General features: G+C 46.7%; 2 protein-coding genes across 4 annotated transcripts in view; both read right to left on the reverse strand.

Annotated features, from left to right (window-relative positions):
* Positions 1–332: 332 nt before the first annotated feature.
* Positions 333–11145, reverse strand: LOC310839810 (melatonin receptor type 1A-like). Of its 2 annotated transcripts, XM_083728753.1 has the most exons (3): positions 10508–11145; positions 7773–9581; positions 333–3089 (listed from the first exon to the last, which is right to left on the reverse strand). In XM_083728753.1, the coding sequence occupies exons 2-3, from the start codon at positions 7960–7962 to the stop codon at positions 2311–2313; spliced, it is 969 nt and encodes a 322-aa protein (XP_083584879.1). In that variant the 5' UTR covers positions 7963–9581; positions 10508–11145; the 3' UTR covers positions 333–2310. The 2 variants fall into 2 exon arrangements, with proteins under 2 accessions (XP_083584879.1, XP_083584880.1); XM_083728754.1 differs by lacking the exon at positions 7773–9581.
* A 2723-nt stretch (positions 11146–13868) lies between these two features.
* The window catches only part of FAT2 (FAT atypical cadherin 2), a 108608-nt gene continuing 99056 nt past the window's right edge, over positions 13869–23420 (reverse strand). The window contains exons 22-24 of one of the 2 annotated variants that reach the window (XM_083728714.1): positions 22139–22295; positions 19532–19950; positions 13869–15743 (exon numbers count right to left, since the gene is read on the reverse strand). In XM_083728714.1, coding sequence (XP_083584840.1) covers positions 15220–15743; positions 19532–19950; positions 22139–22295 — 1100 coding nt within the window. In that variant the 3' untranslated portion in view covers positions 13869–15219. Of the gene's footprint in view, positions 15744–19369; positions 19951–22138; positions 22296–23420 lie in introns of both variants that reach the window. The other variant, XM_083728713.1, reaches the window with a different exon arrangement.

Consider the following 23420-nt stretch of genomic DNA (forward strand, 5'->3'; position numbering starts at 1 on the left):
GATGAGGAAGCAGATTCACAAAAAGATTTAGCCCAATATAAGTCTTACTCTCCCATTTTCCCAATGTACAGGGATGGGAGCAGGGCTGACCAGAGCATCCACAGCCTCCATTTCACATGTGTCAATTATTCCCACCCCCTGGGGACTACATGTAGTTATGCACACCAAGGCTCCATCCTTGCAGATGTTTGTGCTGTAAGTGTGGACACCAGGGAGCTGGGACTACTTTGCACCTGCGACATCAGAGGTGTGGCTACTCAAAGCATTCAGAGCAAAATTTCTTGTGTTTATAGAAATGCCCAGTGCAGGCTACAGAAAGAAATACACATGCATTGAGAGTAGTGGATTGCATTTTATATGTCAGAGGGCAAGAGAAGGCTTCAAACAGTTCCATAACCATCTCCTCTCACCACCAGTCTTTCAGCTTGTTGGATGGGTCACCCTCTATTTATTTATTTTTAAATGATTTATTGCATTCTGATCCATATCCATGTGAGTTGTTTCAGCAGCAAATGTTCTTAAAGCCTGTTGCACCAGGATTGCTGAAGATTCCACACAGAAACTTGGCTCGATTTTTGGGGCCTGCTGCTCTTCTATCAGCCTGGAAAGGTTGGTGACTGTTTTCTGTGGAATTTCATCTAACCCAAATGAGTTGTAATGATGGGCTGGGTTGCGGAGTGTCCTTCTGTGACTACCTTCATTGTTCATAAAAGGGCTTTCCATTATCCTTAAGCATCCATCTCATTAGTATTCACATTTGACCATCAACTTCTTTCGAAAGTTTGCAGAAATACATCTTCTGCTGAATCAGACCATTGGCCTCTCTAGCTCAGTAGGGTCTACACTGACTGGAAGCAGCTCTCTAGCATTTTAGACCCTCAGCTTTACCCAGAGATGCTGGAGACTGAAAATGGGATCTTCAGCATTCACAACAAATGCTCTACCATCAAGCTAAGGCCCTACATAGACCTCTCTGGTTCTCTTACCCTTCCTGGAGATGTGCTGGGTGTCTTTGTACCAGGCAGATAGAAAGACGGGGACCTGTCCTTCTTCCATATGCTTGGTTGTGCTTCGCACAAATGAGCAAAATGTGGGCAGTAGAAAACTGGAAAGATTATCCTGCTGGACTGTGCACTGACCTGGTAAGGCCTGACTATCCTACCCCTAGTTGACTCCATCCCCTGCCTTGCTGAGTTCAAATCTGCTCTGGGACAAGTATGAACAATGGAAGGATGGAAAGCCGATTTCTGCATTGCCTGGAAGGACATGGCCTCATTCTCACCTTCACTCCAAACTAGAAGAGCCAAGGGAGACACTTCTTCAGGTAGTCAAGGAATAGCCTCAGGGATTAGATCTCTGTAATTGCTTATTTTTCATTTTGGGAAAAAATCACAGCATTTTGGAGCAGGCACACTGACTCCTCTAGCTCACAAACATGGGACTTTCCAAAAGTTCAGCCTGAAGTTTTGCATCAGTCTTCCTGAAAGCTAGCCTTCTCCTGTCCCTTTTTCCTAGCTTGCACTCAGTTTTGCATTCCTCCACCAAAAAAAAGATGGTAGCCAAAGTGAAATACGCAGATATTTTCCAAATCATTTCACTTTCAACAAAGAAACCACAAGAGAAAAATCTGTGCACACTTTTGGGGGTCTTGGAAGCATGCCTGAGCATAGATTTTTGAACTGTGATAAAAATTTGTTCATACCAGGATTGTTTCAATTTCAGCACTCCATTTCTCTCTCTCAACCCCAAGCCATTTTTGTGTACTCAGCACAGCTGATGATCCATGTACAAAAACCTACAGCTCTTTGCAGATTGCATTCTCAGCATCTACCAAAGAAAGAAATCTACCAAGAAAGAAAGCACCAGTCATAATTCTTTCCTAGTCAAGGTCCTTGAACTTCGTTCAACAAAGCCCATTTTGGAGATATTGGATAGCTTCTCAAAAACCATCTCAAATGCTGTGGGATTTTAAGAATCAAGTAGAGAAACCAGCGAGTATGGAGAGCAGGTCAAAATTATTACAAGCATTATTTGCTAAGAATTATTTGGCTCAGCTCTTATCAGCCACCACGGTGATTTTACTGATAAGAAAAACAGGGCAGGTTGTGGGTGGGGGAAGGATCTAAAGGAAGCTGATGTTTGCTATGCCAACACAGCTCTCAAGTGCTACTCTCAAACCTCATTGAACAAGCCGCGGTGAGCCACCATCGAGTATCCTGTTGCAGGCAAGTATCAAACAACTCTTTTGCAGATTACTTTGCTATCCGAGACCCAACATCTCCAAACCATTTGAGCTTCGGTGGATTTCTTTCAGTCAGTTCTGCAAACCAGCTGGCAAAGGGTTAGTATGATTTTCTTGTACTCCTTTCGGAAATTGTGATTCAGAGCTCCATAAATCACGGCGTTTAAGCAGCTGTTAAAGTATGCCATGAAGTAACTGCCTGTGAAGAGCCATTTAGGGATGGAAGGCTCCAGCGCTGGCTTCAGAGCCACGACAAAACCAATGAAGTTCAGCGGCGCCCAACAGATGGCGAAAAGCACAAAGACCATAAACATGGTGAGGAAGTTCCGGAAGTCGTGTGGCTTCATTTTGGGCCGGACATCAGGCTTGACTCGCCGCCGCACCTGGAGCACCAAGGCCCAGATTCTCAGGTAGCAGAAGCTGACGATGGCGATGGGCAGGAAGAAATGGACCACCACCACCGCAATGGTGTAAAGGGAGCTGACGGACTGGGCAAAAGTGCAAGAGTACACCCGTGGGTCATACCTGAGGGAGTCCACAAAGAGGTTTGGCATGATGGCCAGCAAGGTGAGGGCCCAAACGACCCCCACGTAGCCCAGTGTGTTGCCGAGGGAGAAGACCTTGTCGTACTTCAGGCTGTGGCAAATGTAGCAGTAGCGGTTCAGGGCGATGCCAGTGATGTTGAAGATGGAGCCAATGACACTCATCCCCATCAGGAACCCGCTGACCTGGCAGTGGAGGTAGCCCATGACCCACTCGTCATGGAAAATAGCGATCAGGGCCAGCGGGTAGGGGTACAGAGCCACCAGCAAGTCTGCAAAAGCCAGGCTGACCACAAAGGCATTCCCTAGAATTCAAAAGTTGAACAGTTAAAGGCACTTGAAAAATAACCATTGTTAATAAACAATTAGCAACGTCCTTTTCAAAATCAAAACTACCGGTGCCTGCATACTTGTACCCTTAAGCTTCTTGTCTATATTTGAAATACAGTCGTACCATGGAAGTCGAACGGAATCCGTTCCGTAAGTCTGTTTGACTTCCAAAATGTTTGGAAACCAAAGCACGGCTTCTGATTGGCTGCAGTCAATCAGAAGCCATCTTGGACATTCGGCTTCCAAAAGAATGTTTGAAAACTGGAACACTCACTTCCGGGTTTTGATTGTTCGGGAGCCGATTTGTTCAGGAGCCAAGGTGTTTGAGATCCAAGGCACGGCTGTAGCTTGAGTTTTCATTCCGCTACAGAAAAAGGGACTAAATTTCATGACAGCAGGAGTCATGCAGGAACAGAAAGCTGGCTCTAGGATTGTAGAGTTGGAAGGGACCACGAGGATCATCTAGTCCAACCCCTTGCGATGCAGGAATCTTTTGCCCAATGTTAGACTCGAACCCACGGCCGTGAGATTAGAGTCTCATGCTCTACAGACTCTCAGAGGGTAAACAGCCCATCCACTCAGTAAAAAATGGCCTGCTTTCACCTGTGTCCTTGTCACTCAGAACAAAAACAAGAGGAAGGCATTTGTGCACTTGATGTTCTCGAATTTTATTTATAATAATAATACTTTTTAAATTTATATTCCGCCCATCTGGCTGGGTTTCCCCAGCCACTCTGGGCGGCTCCCAACAGAATATTAAAAACACAATAAAACATCACACATTAAAAACTTCCCTAAACAGGTTTGCCTGTTTTATTTTAATTGCAGGTTAAATGAAATAGCCCTTAATCAAATTTTTAGATGATGTATACTTGAGTTCCTGCCATTTCACAACTTACTTTGAATATGGAGATCGTGGGCCTCTGGTATAAGTGGAAAGTGAAACAGAAGTGTGGTCACCCATGCTAATAATTGTGAGCGCCTGGTTCTGTTTCACTATTGTTTATGGCTAGAAAGCCCCTGCTGTTTAATTGACCCAAGGACAGAGAAGGTGTATTTATTATTCCAGATATGGATCTCAGCAGTAACCCCAGAGCTTATAATTCTGTGTTTTTCCCACCACCCCTCGTCTACAAAGCATTTATAAGAAGTGTGTCATTATTTTTGCTACTTTATATTAGAAACACTGCAAGCACGCAAGCTGTTTGCAATGTCTACAGATGGACAAAACCAGCAAGAGAGTCCTACATGTTTATCCCCAAACAGAAGTGCAGCTGCTGTTTGCTGAAGCTGCTCACAGCAAAATTTCAATAGACTGAAAGGCTGTTTGTTCCAGACACCCTGGGTCAGGCACAAGCAAAACTAAGCAGAGAATGCAAGTGGACACGGCAGAGCCAGCCATATCCTCAGGCTCAAAAGCTTCAGCTGTGTTTTCTACTTGAAGATAACATGCAATGGATTCAAACTACTTGTGCAGAAGTGTGCTTGAGATATTATTGCTCAACCGGGTTTTCATGCAAGCACAAAAAGGACAGCCATTCCGAGCCAGGTGGTGAGACCAGCGGCCGTCCCATTTTATCTAGTTCAGCCTTCTCCAAACTGATGACCTCTAGATGTTTTGGATTTGCAACAGCCCCATTCAGAATAGTCAGTGATCAGGAATGATGGGAGTTGTAGTCCACAGCATCTGAGGAGGGGGGAGGGACACCAGGCTGGTCTGTTATCTTGCATTAACAGAGATTAGTGATGTTTCTATATCAGACAACAGCTACATAGGTGACGCTGCCCATAAATTATCAAGTAACCTATGGCTTGTAGCCAGAGGTGGAGCAAGGTGGGTGCGGCCCATCCCAGGTGTCATATCTGAGGGGGGGTGACATCGCCGCAGGCGGCACCTCCCCCGGGACGCTCCGCGCTGCTGCCGCTAGCTCCGCCTCTGCCCGTCCCTATGAGTACCGCATGGCGGGCTCTGTCCCTAGCCCCTATGGGTGCTGTGCTGTGCAACGCAAACCACCCCAGATGCCCGAGAGGCTTACTCTGCCACTGCTCGTAGCTTATCTCCTTAAATTCCCTCAGTGCTTGCTTCATGCACCACTGAGTCTACCATGCCCCACAACCACAAATTCAGTACAGTGGTACCTTGGGTTAAGTACTTAATTTGTTCCAGAGGTCCGTATTTAACCTGAAACTGTTCTTAACCTGAAGCACCACTTTAGCTAATGGGGCCTCTTGCTGCCGCTGCGCCACCGGAGCACGATTTCTGTTCTCATCCTGAAGCAAAGTTCTTAACCTGAAGCACTATTTCTGGATTAGCGGAGTCTGTAACCTGAAGCATATGTAACCTGAAGCATATCTAACCCGAGGTACCACTGTATTATGGGAATTCTGTCAACCTCCCTTCCCATTGAGGTTGGACAGGACCCCTTCCTGTTGAACTTCCAGCACCTACTAAGGTCTTTTAAAAATTCCAGCAGACATGTTAATTGAAGTCTGCTTTTATAGTTTTAATCTTTTCTGTATTTTATCCCTTGTATGCTGCTTAGAGATGCATGCAGTTAAGCTGTATATATCTTATTGAATAAAATTAAATTATGCAAAGCTGTATTAAAACATCCTGCACTTTCCCCAACTTCACTGATTCTGAGTCTCTGTGTTTTGGAGATCACTTTGAAGGCAACTTCAGATAATTTTGAATCAGGGACAGGGAAGCCTATGGCCAGATATTGTTGGATACCTTCAGCTGGAATCAGAGCTGTCTTTCCCATAGGGCTTAGTGGTGCGTTGTGCCAGGGCGCCGGCCCTTCAGGGGCGCTCCAGCAAGTGGGGGAACTGCACGGCTTTGCCGGTGGCCTCCCCTTTCCCTGAATGCCCACCAGCTGCGCCCCGTCAACCATATGGCTGACTGGCGTGCAGCTTCCTTCCCAAGCCTCTGCGGGGATCGCTCTCCTGCAGAGGCATGGGGGAGAGTTGTGCACCCCCATGGCTGGCAGTGCGCAGCTCCCTCCCCCCACTATCTGTGGTAATTTGTGGGCGCTGAGCGGATATTTGCACCCTGGCACCGCATCTGCTAAAGACGGCCCTGGCCAGGATGGCCAACTGGACAGCCACAGGGTCCCAACCCCTGATTTACAAGTTGTGTTTTCTAGAAAGCAGGACATCTTTCAGAAAACAAGGTGTCCTCAAAGGCATCTCAGATCATACAAATGCTACCTTTCTGGATCAGCCCAAAGTCTGATGGTTTAAAACAGTATGAGGGTGTTAAAAATATCTTTCCAAAGAGAGAATTGCTATTTAGAATTACGGTATTTAATAACCAGGACACTTTCAAACCATCTAGCTATTTTTGGGTGAGATTCAATCACGCACCAGCTAATTCGGGCTGCACAATTAAAGTTGATTTTATGCTCCTGCACTGTGGACACACTCTCCTAAAAGATTGGATTGGGACTGTGTGTATTTTGCAATAAGGAAAGTTGCAGGGGAAATGTGCTGGAAAGTGTGGCTAACACACTTCCTTGGATGCATGGGCGTAGCCAGGATTTTAGTTAGGGGGGAGGCACCCAAAGTTGTTCAGTTTTTTAAGGAGATGTCCCCCCAAGTTGTTGAGCTTTTTGGGGGAAATATACCTGCCCCAAATGGGGACGCGGGTGGCACTGTGGGTAAAAGCCTCAGCGCCTAGGACTTGCCGATCGAAAGGTCGGCGGTTCGAATCCCCGCGGCAGGGTGCGCTCCCATCGCTCGGTCCCAGCGCCTGTCAACCTAGCAGTTCGAAAGCACCCCCGGGTGCACGTAGATAAATAGGTACCGCTTACTAGCGGGAAGGTAAACGGCGTTCCGTGTGCTGTGCTGGCTCGCCAGATGCAGCTTGTCACGCTGGCCACGTGAACCGGAAGTGTCTGCGGACAGCGCTGGCTCCCGGCCTCTTAAGTGAGATGAGCGCACAACCCTAGAGTCTGGCAAGACTAGCCCGTACGGGCAGGGGTACCTTTACCTTTTTATACCCGCCCCAAAGAGGACATTAATGAAGGCAGGCTTCTCCAGGGGAGGGACGAGCACAACCTCTGTTAATTGAGTTCTTTCATTGCTTTTCAATAATTTTAGTGGATCTAGGGTTACGCCCATGTCATCTAATGTCCCTGCAAACAGTGCTCAATAAACATGCCACCTGCACCCTAGAAAGGGAGTTTGTTCAGAAAGCAGGTGCCCTTGAATGAACCCAAGGTGGCATCCTGCACTTCTTCTGACCAAGAAGGAGGGTCCTCCTCAGACAGCAAATATCTGCATGCAAATGTCAGCACTGGGCTTCTTCTACATTTCGTCATAAATTGTGGGGGAGAAATGCCTCTCCAGAATCTAATTTGGTGCTACAAGAAAATTTATCTAGGAGATCCTGCTGGGCAGACACAGCATGATATTCTGCTTCTGCTGGAGTGAAGACTCTCAGCAGTTCCCCAGAAGAGGCGGTGGAGAACGGGAACTTGGAACAAGGAGGGCAGATTCTTCTGCATCCTGCTACCTTTACAGGCAGGTTAAAGAATGCGCAGGCAACCCAATCCCGGGCAAACCCCGGTCAGTTATGGTAGCATCTGAGGCTGAACGAGAGCGGTGCGGGATGCTGTTTCTGGGGACAGGTGTCCTCTGGCCAGCAATGCCATTACCTGCTTTCCTCAGCTTCTTGTTCTTGTACACGGACAGGATCACCAGCAGGTTGCCCAGAATGTCCACGGCGATGGTGACAATGAGGACGACAGCGAGGAGGGCCGCCACCCAAACGGGATAGGGACTCGCCTCTTCCCTTTCCAGCCGGGCAGACTGATTCTTCTGCGGCAGCCACCCTTCCTCTTCCATCCTCGCTTATCGGAGGTTGAGGTGGGGGGTGCCCACCACCTCCGATTTCCGGGCGGGGGGAGGTGATCGTGCAGGGCAATCGAGGGCGACCCCCAGCTTGAGCGGACGAAGCTCATCGCACGGGGATCGAGGGCAACGCTTCCCAGGCTCCTGCCAAAGCTGGGCGCGAAGGCAGCGCCCAGCAACGCTGCATGGCTTCTTTGGAAACCGGCGCAGCAAACGCTACGGCCGGAGGAGAGCGTTGCGCGCCGCCTTGCAGAAGTTTTGCAGAGAAGTTGCTTGCGGCGGGGAGAGGCGCATGGCCTGGACTCCTCCTCCTTCTCGCCTCGTGGTAAATCCTGCGGTGACTCGCAGGCAGCCGGGCGGCTTCTTTGGAAAGACTCTTGCCTGCCGACCCACAACTCCGGGGTTTGGCAAAGACTCAAGGCAAGGGCGGAGGAATCAGGGAAATATTCCCGGCTGGTTTAGTCTGAGCGCTCCGTTCCACCGTATCCCTTCTCGCCTTTTCTTATGAGCCGCGGACGTATCGCCCAGAAGCTGCTGCGCCCAACGAGATCTCCCGGCTCCTTAGAGTCGTGCAAGCGAGACTGAGCAGCGGGGAGAGCAGCTGAGAGTGACCGCGGGATACTTGGAGAGGAGGAGGATTGTGGTCTCGTCGAGGGAGCCTCTCCACGCCGCAACTGCTATGGCCACACTTCCAGTTCAGTTCAGGGCGCGCTCACGCACGGGGAAGGACCATCTGCCCTGTCTCTGCCTGATGCAGAAGGTGTGGGGTTCAACCCCCAGCGTGCCCAAGTAGGGCCGTGACTATCCACGGAGAGGCGTCGAGCCGCCTCTCGGCGCAGACAAACATTCAGCTGCATGGGACGGGTGCTCTGACTGCAGAAGGCAGCTTCCGAGGTTCCAGCGGCTGTGTTTCTCCCCCGAAGCTGCTCTTTTCATGCACGCGCCTTGCGACCGCCGACCAACTCACCTCGTATGGATCTGCCCCCATTCATACCCGCGACCCGCCCCTCTCCCTTTCTTGCGCGCTGCCGGCCGCACTGGCCGGCTGGAGGGGACGCACGCTGGACGGGCAAAGTTCTCTGGAGATGGCGAGGCGAAGTTGCCAACTCTTTGCCCTCTTACTTTGAGAACCACCCCATCAATTCTTTCTCTCTCCTCCCTCCAGAACAGTCCCGGGTTTGGCCCGAGGGGGTTACGATTCGGGGGTCTCTTTCCTACCCTCCTCTCGGCTCTGGGCGCGTCGGAGGCAATGATGGACTGCAGCCCGCTTCCTGCGGTTATATAGTCGCTGTCCCTGCACTTGTTGCTGCCTGCGGACGCTAGTTCGGGCTATTAACTCCTTCCAGCCCGCGAGGCAGAGAGAATGTCTGGCTGGGGCTCTTCAAAGCAAGCCCATGTATTCCTATTGCTTTTGGTTGTCCGAAGGCTGCACACATTCTCAATTTAGTGGGGTATTTTCTTTGCAATGAATTACCACCTTTTCCTTCCTATTTACGAATTCCATCAAAAACATTTGAATGCCAATGGGAGGATGTCATGAAGCCCACAAGTCTTTTCTTTGAATGGATAATCTGTTGCTTTCCTCTTCTAATTTCTGAACCTCTTTGAAGCGCCTATGAAAAAGTGGAATGAAAATGTTTGAAAACAAATAAACCTTGCCCGCCCTTTGAGATCATCATCAGAAGCTCTCCTAGGTTTCCCAACATCTTGCAGATGCCTCCTAACTGGCACCAGGAAGAGGGTCTTCAGTGGCTTCACCCCAGCTCTGGAACTCCCCCATTCTGTTGGCCTAACCTAAGTTAGTTAAGGAAAGGAGATGCTATCCCATCAAAATTAGACTGGAAGAACAAAATGCAAGAATATGTAGAACTAGCTAGATTATCAGCAAAATTCCAAGATGTCACTGACCAAAAATTTGACGTATACAGAGTCTATCTGAGGGAACATTGTAAAAAAGTAAATCTGTTCACAGGCCTGGATTGACTTTATGCATGAATTAAGAGTAGTTTACAAGATTAATGTAACCAAAACAATTTAGAAGAGGTAAAGATTAGTGTGTAGTTAAAGAATGTAACTTGGGAATCACAATGGGATGACTGGAGGTCATGATCACAAAACATCACATACAATAAGTATTAAGTTTGGAATGAATATTTTATCCCCCCCCCCCGTTGATTGCCTTGTGTCGTGTTGTTTTTAGAACCAATAAAGCATAATAATCATAATAAACCCCCAAGTTAGTTAAAACCTTCCCTTTTAGGATTTTTTGGGGGGTCACAAAATGGTTTCTCCCTTTTTAAAGTGGTTTGATTTCCATGATTAATGCTTGCCACATTTCTCTCTGCCCTTTTAGGGTTTCCCGGCTATTTTGTTACATTTATTGCTGCAGTCAAATTGTTTTAGATGTTGCTAAGTGGGCAGTCCTAACCACCGGATCTGGAGCTAGTGTATTTGATCCCCACCCACTACCTACCCCATTGGAGAGGCCGTAATAAAATAAAAATACTAGGAGAATGCTACTACTAATACATTTTCTCACCTCTTGCCTTGGTTAACACAAACCACTTTACACCCATTGTCCACCCACAGTCCCACTCTGATTAGGGCTACTAATCCATGCTGTTTGTCACCATGGGCTTCTTGAGGCAATGAATGTTTAAAATGAACAAGCTGGGGCTGTAATCTTAGACCTGCTTATTTACTCAGCAGGACTGATCTCTGAGTAGGCACTGGAGTCTGTAAGTACCGGTATTCACTGAAGTGGGTTGTGAAGTAGCAGCAGTCATTTGCAGCAAAGGATTATGAGAAAGGCACATGGACACTAGGCTTCTTGTTCTCTATGGTGAAGCTGATTGGATTGCAGTTTAAGGGGACAGCTCAGTTAGTAGAAAGGGACGTGGGTGGCGCTGTGGGTTAAACCACAGAGCCTAGGACTTGCCAATCAGAAGGTCGGTGGTTCGAATCCCTGCGACGGGGTGAACTCCCGTTGCTTGGTCCCTGCTCCTGCCAACCTAGCAGTTTGAAAGCATGTCAAAGTGCAAGTAGATAAATAGGTACCACTCTGGCGGGAAGGTAAACAGCGTTTCCGTGCGCTGCTCTGGTTCGCCAGAAGCGGCTTAGTCATGCTGGCCACATGACCCGGAAGCTGTACGCCAGCTCCCTCAGCCAATAAAGCGAGATGAGCGCCTCAACCCGAGTCGGCGTGGACCTAATGATCAGGGGTCCCTTTACCTTTACCTTACAGTTGGTAGAGCATGAGGCTTTTAGTCTCAGGGTTTGTGAGTTCAAGCCCCACGTTGGGCAAAAGATCCCTGCATTGAAGGGGGTTGGACTAGATGACCCTCATGGTCCCTCCCAACTTTACAACACTATGATTCCCTAATTTTAGGGAGCAGGGATTTGCTCAGTGGCCATGGACGGGAATCCAAGACCGAAGGAGACTTCCCTAGAAAGGGCAGAAGACAGTTTGGTTTGACCTCGTTTCCACAAGTTCGCCACCTGGGTCCTGCTTTTATAATCTTGGAACGCCTGCAGAGGCTTCTAGTTAGGAGCAGATAATAGGCACCGTCTCTCACAAAGTAACCCAGTTTCTTACATTCAAAGCAGTAGGTCAGAGAGAGTGTCTGGGGAGGGAGGGAGAGAGAAGCTGTTCTAAAATAGCAATTTATTTCCCCCGTCTGTGTCGGCCAAAAGGCTGGGGAGAAATAACAAACCACTGGCTGCTCTTTTCAAGGCAGGCTTCTCCACTGAACTCGAAGGCTCTCTGAAGAGACATTTGCAGCACACCAGGGTGTGAGGAAAGTGGGCAATGAGGTGCTACTTCAATGCCATTTTCTTAGACAAAGCCATTCCCTTCTTAAAATGTCCCTTTTCACTTGCAGCTGCACATCTCACAGTGTGTCTGACTCACTCAAGTGTTGGCAACTGGTTCCATGTCACTTCTAACCCTTCTTTCTTCCCTTGGTTAACTTGAGGAATTTAGGGGATGGGGGTGGGGGGCAAAGAGGAAACCCTGCAGAGATTAGAAAGCACAAGCTAGCACAGTCTGATTATTGGTTTAGGATTCTTGTCCCAGAGAGCCTCACAATTTTGGGGGGCACAGAATCCCTGTGGAGACATGACAGGCGCCCCCTATCCATATTTTCTGGAAACATAAGAAATTTATTTTTGTTTCAGTGAACTTTTCCATCTGGATGAAAATGTCTCTGCTTCAGGTTTTAAAACAATACAAAATAAAAGATATAAAATCTATAATCGTTGGGTTCTTCTGCTGTTTTTTAGCTGTTTTGTGGTATGTTTGTATATTGCTTTGGGACACATGTAAAAGCTATTAATAAATATTTACCACTGTTTATTTTTTTGCTCAGAATTCTCATAGGGAAACACCAACAGAAGCCACTTCCCATGTGCTCTCTTTTTTCTCTAATGGCAGCAACTTAAATGCCTTGAAAGAACACAATTGCCACATTACTTGGCGATTTCTTTTTCTGGCATCAGGCAACAACAACCCCAGTTGGACCAGTTTTTCCACACATAAGCTCATAGGGGGAGGAAAGTTCCTCACTTCACTGTGATTGTCTTTTCCTAATACAAAAGAATGAATAATAAATAATCACTGCAGCAGATAGTTGGTAAGGTAAAGGTAAAGGGACCCTTGACCATCAGGTCCAGTCGTGACCGACTCTGGGGTTGCGGTGCTCATCTCGCTTTATTGGCCAAGGGAGCCGGCGTACAGCTTCCGGGTCATGTGGCCAGCATGACTAAGCCGCTTCTGGCGAACCAGAGCAGTGCACAGAAATGCCGTTTACCTTCCCGCTGGAGCGGTACCTATTTATCTACTTGCACTTTGACGTGCTTTCGAACTGCTAGGTTGGCAGGAGCAGGGACCGAGCAACGGGAGCTCACCCTGTCACAGGGATTCGAACTGCCAACCTTCTGATCGGCAAGTCCTAGGCTCTGTGGCTTAAACCACAGCGCCACCTGCATCCCTAGATAGTTGGTAGGGATGCCTTAAGAACAACTAGCGGTTGCTACATTGCAATTACTTGGTTTTTCTACCTGAAAAACTTGTTTGGTTAAGACTTTGTAGTCAGCAAGCTTGCAGAGAGGTTATTTCCATGTTGGGAAAAATATAAATAATGCCTGATAAGAGATGCTGACTTCCATTTTCTTAAGACAAGAGAAGGTGGGAGAGTTTTTCCTATAGTAAGGTCTGCTGATCGTTTACTGATAGAGAAACATTTGCCACTGCATTGTAGCAATCATCAGGTGCCTTTGCAAGCTTTCAAATATCATAATAGAATAATTGGACAATGATGCATGTGCATAACCAGTTTCAATGCATTTAACCAACATGGAGGCACAGCTACATCTCAATGTACATCTGAGCCCTATTGAACTGGACAGACACATGCATGCATAAATAAATAAATAAACAAACTGTTGTGAACGGGGTTGTGCAGTGAGATTTAGGGGCCATTAGTTGTTATGTCTGGCAAACGGCCTGAAATTTGGATGTGAGAAATTCCTGGAGGATAAGCCAATCAATGGCTATGAGCCATGATGGCTGTGTTCTACCAGCACTGGTAGAGGCAAGATGTCTCTGAATACCATCTGCTGGAGATCACATGTGGGGAGAGTGCTAGGAATCTAGATGGCTAGTGTAAGAACAGGATGCTGGACTAGATGGGCCTTTGGCCTGACCTAGCAGGGCTCTTATCTTCTTACGATTACAGTGGGGCCATGCCAGTGTCTTACCACTGAACTGACTCAGTAGAGCTGAATGCTCCTGCGGTTTGTTTGGTTTCGGTAAAAATTCCATAGCCCTGTCTTTAGTGTGATCTGTGCTGATTGCTTGCTGCTGGACCGTTATCCAGTAACCCAAATTGATCTGCAAATAACACATTAAAAAAAGTCCACTTTATTGCTTTTGATAAACAAATGTCCGTAATAAACTCTCACAGAGAAATATTTCATTTAACTAAAGATGCACAGTGCTTTAAAGGTACAGGCCAGCCTTGTATTAAATAATCCACTCCACACCCAATTTGGGCTCTCTTTCCCCATGTTTGTCCGTCAGCAGAGTCGCACACATTCTCACACACATCACCTTGCACAAGTATGTCCATATGTATATCTATTTATATATATATATAAAGAGAGAGAGAGAGGGGAAATATACAGTTACATGACCATGGTTCATGGCATGTACTAAAGCTGATGCAGATGGAGCCAGCACACTCTGTTTACAGGGCAGCAACACAGTAACACAGGCTCTCATAAATTATGGGAATTGTAGGCAGATAGACTGATCATCGACCACCACCCTTGACTTCCTTGATCTGGTTAATATGGCGCCCTTGTGGAGGACGCCACTTATAGGTAACAGACAAGGCTTGTGGTACAAATATGGCATATTGCCTTTATGACCTTTCCTAGTGCACCATCTGCACTCATTACTTTCACTTGACCTCTAGCACCAGTGACAATTTGTGGCCTAAGATAAGGAGACGATGCTTTCTGGGCAGCCACTCTTTCTCCTATAAAAATATAACTGTTCTCTTTCTTTCTTTTTCTTCCCCAGGCCCTTTTCTTTTGCAGGGCTCGAGGGTGACAGGCCAATGAATGAATGGATGTGACAGTAGAGTCCCCCTCTCTATGAAAGGAGCAAGGGGACATAGAACTGCAGGGCAGCCCATTCTCACCCGCCTCCTTTTCTCCTCAGGGAGCTTTCTGCCTAATGTAAACCTTTGATGCCAGATCCGAAGGCAGCACTAAGAGATTTCTCACTGCCACTCCAATGTTTCCCTTATATTTTACAATGAGCAATCAGTTCAGCCCTGATTACTGCTGCTTTGGCGATTGACAACCACAAGTGCCCATGCATTCTAACGTGTTCTGTGTAGAAGGTGTCCATGCAAGGGGTTGGAAGATGGCGTTGAAGTTCTCTGTCCACTTCTGAAGGACTCCCTATTGCTCAGAAGATGCCAGTGTTCTCTTTGGCTCTCCAGATACAATCCAGCTCAAAAAACAAACAAGCTGTATTTGAAATCCAGTCCAAAGCAGAAGTGGTTGTTGACCAGGGTTGTGGCACCAATACTAATTTTCAGTGTAATTATGTGCATGGATGAGGCTGCTTAGAATACCACAGGAAGTCGCATGTTCCGGGAAATGGATAATCCAAAGAAAGTTGCCTCTCCTTCATTGTGCAGATGAAATTGGAAGTCCTCCTCGTTTCAAACACGAGTCCCACTAAAACATCACCTCCTCACAGCTCCCATAGTCACTCTCCACCATGTCAGAGCCCTCGTAACTGGGAGGCGGAACTGGCTGAGTTCTGATAGTGGACGTAGGCCTCACCTCGCAGTCTGCGTAGGATGGCTGGGCCACACTGAGTCGCATGCTTACTCTCTTGTACCCACTGTCTGGGTGGTAAGGTGGCCCCTCGTTCTCTACGCGCTGAGAAGGGTAGTAGCTAATGGCAGTATATTCATTCTGGCACTGGGAAGCAGGTAGCTCTCCAGGAACAGGAGGTAAGAAGTCTTCCAGATTCTGGTTGCTATAGCGGGGTGGTATTGGGGCCCGTTTGTTGCTTTGGTCAAGCGGGAAAGGAAAGCCACCATAAAGGCCTGTTGTATCTGAGTCTACGGAAGGAGGAGGCGGCCTACTGCACGGAGAAGGTGGAAGAGGGCCTTGAATCACTTCATACTGATGGTACTCTTGGAGATCGGCTGGCTGGTATCTTGGAGGCCAGTAGGTTGTTTCTCCTGGGTACACTAGAAGAAAATCAGAAGCATGTTAATACTTCCCAAGGAATGTGTAGCCATCTCTGCACTTTCTGCCTAGAATCAGTTCATCATAAGAAGTTAGAATGAGCTATTTCCAAGGGAACACAATCTTTCACACTTGATCTTAGCCAAAAGGCCGAGAAGCGATTGGGGAACACAATCCTTGAAGGATGAGGAAGAATTTGGATCCTCACACAGGAAACTTCTCCCCTCCTTCACCTGTTGGTTTATATAGCCATTTGTATGTGTGGTATTGCCAAGGCTCAAATTAAATCTTCAAAGCCCTAAATGACTCAGGCTCCAAATATATGAAAGACCATTTCTTTCCCTGCAGGCCCTCTTGGATGTTAATATTAGCAGTAGGGGTCCTTTTCTTAGTTTGACTATCCTCAGAATTTTGTGGGCAACACACTGGGAGAGGGCATTTTCAGACACTAAACTGTGGAATTAGCTCTCAGATGCATCTGGAGTCTTCATTGTGCAGTTTTAGTCCTATGCTCCTCTATACCTTTGACACTTGAGATATATGTTTTTAGACCCACCCCATTCTTTTGATTGTAAGTTGTTGTAACCAATTTCAATATTGTATTTTTAAATTGCTATATCCCACCCTTATGGCGAATAGTGGGTAAGAAATCTTTAGCAACAGCAGCAGCAGCAGCATTCTACTCAGCCCCCTCAAGCATGGATAACCCACATGTTAAACATCTCACTAGACGTCAAGGGGATGTAGCCAATGTTAGTTCTAAGAGTAAGGTAAAGGTACCCCTGACTGTTAGGTCCAGTCGCAGACGACTCTGGGGTTGCGTGCTCATCTCACTCTATAGGCCAAGGGAGCCGGCGTTTGTCTGCAGACAGCTTCCGGGTCATAATAATAATAATAATAATAATAATAATAATAATAATAATAATAATAATAAATTTTATTTATATCCCGCCCTCCCCAGCCGAAGCCGGGCTCAGGGCGGCTAACAACACTAAAACAGTACAACATTATAAAACATTATAAAAATGAATTAAAATCAAAATTAATGGCAACCATAAACTAAAGTCTTGTAAAGATTGCCAAAGGAGGGAGTCAGGCTGCGCCCTGACCAAAGGCCAGGTGGAACAGCTCTGTCTTGCAGGCCCTGCGGAAAGATGTCAAGTCCTGCAGGGCCCTTGTCTCTTGTGACAGAGCGTTCCACCAGGTTGGAGCCGCAGCCGAAAAAGCCCTGGCTCTAGTTGAGGCCAGCCTAACCTCTCTGTGGCTTAGTCATGTGGCCAGCATGACTAAGCAACTTCTGGCAAACCAGAGCAGCACACAGAAACGCCGTTTACTTTCCTGCTGGAGCGGTACCTATTTATCTGCTTGCACTTTGACATGCTTTTGAACTGCTAGATTAACAGGAGCAGGGACCAAGCAACGGGAGCTCACCCCATCACTCACGGGGATTCAAACCACCCACCGACCTTCTGATCGGCAAGCCCTAGGCTCTGTGGTTTAGACCACAGTGCCACCTGCGACCAACTGAAGAGTAGACCAACTGAAATGAATGATCTTAAATTAGTTATGGCCATTAATTTAAATTAGTGTGCTTCGAGTGTAAGCTACAACCGAATGCTATTCCTTTGTACCCGTCATGTTGTTATAGCACTGAATACTGAACAATTCTGTAACAGTATGCAGTGTGAAGTTTGAGGCACCTCTGGGCAAATATTTTTGCTGTTTGAATCACATTTAGTGGTGGATGGAAGAGTGCTGCAAGCAGGTTATACAGATGTATTCTAACATCTGACAGTGGGCTCTTGCTAATAATGCCACCCACTCCCCTTGGCTAATTCTTGTCAGTGACATGTAAGCATCATGTTGGGGCTGGGGCTGATGGGAATTTGAGTCCAACAACATCTAGCAGGCACCCCATTGGGCTGCCTTGGGATCAGCGAGGCCTCTTGTTATTGGGCCAAACTTACCATGGAGATGCTGTTTCTAGTAGTAGCCCCATGTAGAGTGTATTGGGCAGTTCCATTATTTCACCATGGAAAACAGGTGGGAAGACTTCCCACCTCTTTTTTACCTAGCCTCTAGAGATCAGAACATTAATTACCTACCACATATTAAAAAATTCTGGGATCAAACATGCAGAATTTCTGTTCTGAACGTGACCATTCTTCATTTCTAAGCCTGTGGTCACCCCATCCTCCCTTATCCAAAATGCAATAGTGGTGGACCATGATATTTTCTCCCATTCTGATTGGTTATCTCATTCACGTTCTCTTTAATATGGCACATCCATCCATCACATTACTTTGTTACTGAAATATGTTGTTACTGGCATTTGAGATTCATAGCTGGCCTGTTTGACTGCTATGTGAGAAGTGAAAGCAAGTCAGTTTGATGGACATGATAGCCTCTGACACTGAAACTTGGCTGAAAAATCATGAAATATTTCCATCATGAACTACATCAGAGCTCAGCTTGCCTACTACTCTGTCTATGTAATTAACTCCTTCTGCACAGTAATAAACTTGGATATATTATTGCCCCTGAATTAGCAATTCCCTTATTAAACACAGCTGCTTAAATATGATTTCATCTTATTTGCACGCAGCTTCTGCTTGCAGGGGAAGGAACTTCAAGCTGATAAATGCCATAGTATCCCCCCCCCAAAAAAATTGATTGCCAAGCTGCTCTCTTTTTATAAAAAGGCAAGTATAATCATACTTCACAGGCCCAGACAAAAGCACTGCTGCGTTGAAACAGATCGTAGGCAACTCAGTCTAGTTTTTGATGTGTGAAAATGTCCTTTCTGACAGAGCATCAGGATCCACACATTTCAACAGCAGGGCATACAAGGCTGCATGAAGATTTCAGGGATCAAGAGCAAAACCATGGGGCTGGAAGGAGCAAATATTTTGCCTACATTACTTTTGTCTCCTATCTGAGCTAGGGGCTTCTTGCTGTTTTGCTGACTGCACACTCATTCTTTTCAGAAATGCAAAGATCAGACCATTTCCCCATCTAATAGTTGTGTGTGTGTGGGGGGGGGGGTGGCGGCGGTAATCTTGCTTTGGTGTGATAGTCATACAAGTGGTCACCAAATCCTTTTACTCAGAAGGAAATCTGTGCACTGGTGTGAGAGATAAGGAAAACCTACCAATCAAAGATTATTATTTTTTAACCCCCAAGTGTTGCATTGATGGAGGATGTGAAGGTAGCCTGGCTAGCTAGCTCACTTCTGTTTCTTTTAAGGGCAACTTTAAGTTCCCGTGCTTGAGGGGTTCAGAGTGGAAAGCTTCTCAAAAATTAAAATCAATTTTTTTTTAAAGACCACAAAATGGCAGGAGAAGCTTCTGACCACTGATGTAATGGGCACAGCCAAAGTTACACAATACTCACACCAACCCTAGCACAACCAATGATCTATATTGGGGAGGGCAAAGGTGAAAATATGTTTGACAAAATATTGTGTTTTGAATGGCAAGAAATGGATAGAATGGCTACTGTGAGACAAAGACATCTCACACAATAACAACTGCGAGCACTAACTGCTGGGAAGGAACGTCATTTGGAAGCACCCCAACGCAGCAGAGGGAAGGAGGGGGGGAGGAGAGAGAAAGAAGGTCTAACAAACCCATCTTTTCTCCAGCCCAGGTGCTCTTGATGATGGGCTCATTTTCAGGTGAGGGCGTGGCAATTGGGAGATTGGGGGCCACACTGCACACAATGGCGCCCCGCTGTTTCTGAACATGGCTTGTGTTGAAGGTCGCAAACTCCGATGTGACAGCAGGCTTGCCTGGGTCTAGTGCATCGAGATGGTGGTGGTGACCGTCGCTGAGGATGTTTAGTTCAATGGGGGTAAGACCTTGAGTGCCAACCCCAACACTTTTGGATAATTCGCTTTTGGAGAGCAGGTCTGGGTCTTCTTTGGCCACAGGTTTGTGAGCCTTGACTTTGTGGCAGTAGAATTTGCGGATAAGTATAAATGCTGTCACCAGGATGAGGACACCTAACAGCCCAGCAGAAATCACAGCAATTTCTCCAGACCCCAAGATCCAGCCGGATGGACTAATTGTTGGAGTCACAATTTTCTGTGTGCAGAATGCTCCCTGGAAGTCGCCCGTGCAGATGCAGTGAATGGAACCATCAGAATTCACACAGCGCGCAGAGTTCAGACATGGGTTTTCCAGGCATTTCTCCGCAACTTTTTCACATCTGTGGAAGAGATGACGGAAGGCATCATTAGACAATGTGACATCACACGTATCAGAGACTCTACCTGTGAGATCATCGGGGAGTTACAGTGCCAGAGGAACAAAACAAAAAAAACAACTGCATTCCAGTCGAGCTAAAAATGGTTGTGTCCATAGTACCATTGAAGAAACAATTAGGTATCTTAACTCATATTGCCTTCAGTGGAAGAATTACAATTAAGTGTAGCTAAATCCAGCCATCGGGATCTAATTCAGAAGAACTGATTCAAAGTGTATAGTTGTCAATATGCAAAAAAAGGGTTAAAAAAGAAGCTATTTTTGTAAAAAACAATGTTCTGTCCAGAATGTTCATTTAATTCCTTTTTAAAGTGTTTTTTTTTACTGTAAATATTGCTGGTGTGCTAACAAAACCATTTCCATTTTAATACTATAAAAGTTCAAAATAGTTCAAAACTTGAAGTCATTTCTCTTCTGTGATAATCATTCTATAGCATGACCACACTTTGAAAACACTTTGGTGTATAACCTGCGTATAACATGGTATCAAAGATAAAGGAAGAACAAATGTTCATAGAAGGCCAGACAGTCTCATGGTAATGGCATGGGAATGCTGGTGAACAGGATGAGAGGCCATAAACTTTATGAATGCCAGATTTTTGTTGGCCTATGTCATCCTAACAACAGCTCTAAAAGTATCCTTTTGACAGAGAGGCCCAGGGCCAATGCCAAACTTCAGGGTGTCATTGGCACAACCCAGCCAATGTCTCCCCCCTCCCTGCCTCCAGTCCCCTTTTTGCTGCAGCAGTTTGACCACCCTTCCCTTCCCCCTGCTCCCTACAGCCCCCTCGCCTACTTTTTTTTTTTTTTTTACAACCACTTCTCTGTCATCTGGGTTCTGAGAAGGAGACAAAGGCATCCTTTTTCAGACAAAGAGATTTTAGGTAAAGTCATTGAGAAGGCCTCTGGCACTAATGTGCTTTGCTGTGCTGGAAAGTACTTTTACAACTTTTAAAGCTTAAAAAACCCACTGAGTTTAGAAAAGCCACAGTAGCAAAAAGCAGCAGCGGAAGAGGCATTTTTCTGGCCACCTCACCTACAATACCTGGCTCTGAGGATACCCTTGGACCTTTCTCAGAGCTCCCAAAAAGCAGGTGGGTGGAAGAGGAAGGGGAGCAGCTAGCTGGATGGGAGTCAAGCTTTACTGCCAAGTGAAGTGATGCCTACACAATGCCATCTGGGCCTGGTGGTGAGTGTTGATCAGGCTGGTGAGATGCTCTTCCTAGCCCTGAGGCTTTAGCCAGAGTATGACTTGGGGAATTGGTGGTGCTGTGCCTTGAGCAGAGGCGCCAACTTCTCAAGATGATTGAGGGGGCCCGACACGACGTTCTGATGTCACACGTGCGATGTCACGAGGAGCCAGGGAGTAGAGTTGAATGCCCCTTGAACACTGAGGGGCCCCAGCTGCCTCAAAAAAAAGGGGGGGTAGGCAAAAGTGTCTCAGCTCCTAGGATCCGGTGTGTATAGCCTAGGAAGATCCATAATTGGGTTCCCATAACCCCAAACATCCTGCTCCTCGCCCAAACAACTGTATTTGCTATGTGTGTAAATAATTTCCTGTTTAATTAGTTAATAATAGTGACATTGATGGCAGGGAATAATAATGAAAATACATTACTCATCAGTTATGCGGCCAAAGACCTACAGAACAAGCTGATGTGCTTGTACAGCAGCACCATCTAGTGACAATTTGTGCATTTTCCTCACACAGGCAAGATGAGGAGAGTTACAGTATTCTCCTTTTTCATGGTTGTCCTCAAAGCAAGATTATTATAAATATTAACCAGCCTTTCCTTTTTCTCTAATCATCTGAGTGAATTCAAAGACCCGCCAACAACTTTTTGTAACTACAAGTTCTCACCTGACTTCATATTTAAGTAAGAGGCTGCCACTGCTTGATAGTGAAACTCTACAGGCAGTTATTATTTTGCAGTGTTTTTAAAATAATGGAATTAGGGCATCCATGCTGAATGAGCATGTGTGAACCCATCTAGCATCTGAAACGTGTAAACCGACTCCTCTGACAGATGTTGCATTTCAGACGTGGCATGAAAACTGTTGGTAATGCTATGATTCTCTGCTTCTTGTGTCATTCAAGTAGGGAGGGGCTAATGATTAAGGGCCACACCTACCTTTCTCCCCAGTACCACTCTGGGCAATGGCAGGTATAGCCGCCTTTCTCGGAGAGGGCACAAGTTCCCCCATGCAAACAGGGCTTGCCTTCACAATGGTTATCAGCAACTTCGCAGTGGTCTCCAGAAAACTGGATGGGGCAGATGCAAGAATAACCTAGTGACAGGAGGGGAAAAAATGGAAAAGGTTTGAAAAACAAGTGAAACCAGAATGACATTTTTTCATGTGCGGAATCAGGGAACCAGCCCGGAGGCAAAGGACCAGATAGGGCCTCCCACCCAATTCAATATAAAGAAACTGGATGACAGTGGAATCCCACACCCTGCTGCCCAGCAATTTGATGATAGTGTTTCCCAGTGCACCTGAGGGTGGTAGAGTAGGACAGCTCTGTGGCACGTATTGCTCAGATCTGCAAAAGGGGAGAATGGCCAGGGGCTCAGGGGGAATATTAGGCCTCTTGCCCTCCAATCTACTGCCTGAGGCAATTGCCTCACTCTGCCTTATGGTACGGCCAGCCCTGTGTGGAATGCACCATTCTTACAGCCATCCATTCCTGGGAAATAACATTTACAGTGCACCAAAACAAATGTGGAGTTGCTGGGGAAATCGGAACCGTTCACTGCTCAAACTACTACAGTAATTAGCACTGCAGCTGCACTACCTCAACTGCACCAGCGTCATGGGCACCTATTGGATAGCGCATGTGGAATCGCGGCCACAAAAGACATTACTCTCCATTGCCATTTCACTTACTATATTTTGCACCTTCCTATTTTCTCCCAGCACAGGTGCTCAAGGGAAATGCACTTACAAAATGATCAGACGATGCTCAGATACCAATTCCGGGGTTGTTCTAGCTTATTGTTGGCATTCCAGAACACCCCAACCATGGCTACTGCGTTTATGCAGGCACACACTTTGTACGGGCATCTTCCCACCATCACACGGAGACCGTCATGCATGCTGTCACCGCGTGCTGCAGAAGCGCATGTAAATCTGTGAGGACATGAACTTATACGCCCTTGTCTCTCTGAAAATTGTTGTCTGGCAAGTGCGCCTGAGCTGCTGATCTGACAAGACAAGAATTGTAAGCTTTTTGCTCTGAGCTGAAGGAAAGGAGGACGTGTGCTCTCCGCCTTTTGCTAACTGCTCACCTGTCAGGGCATGCAACTCGACAGCAGGCTTCAGGCAGAAATAACAAAAGGTGCACATGCCTACAGAAGGTGGTTCAAAGTGTTTCTCAGTGCGTGTCTCCCATTACCACACACTGCTATCCAAGTC

This window comes from Podarcis gaigeae (assembly GCF_964106915.1).
Source record: "Podarcis gaigeae genome assembly, chromosome: 2".
Taxonomy (NCBI): domain Eukaryota; kingdom Metazoa; phylum Chordata; class Lepidosauria; order Squamata; family Lacertidae; genus Podarcis; species Podarcis gaigeae.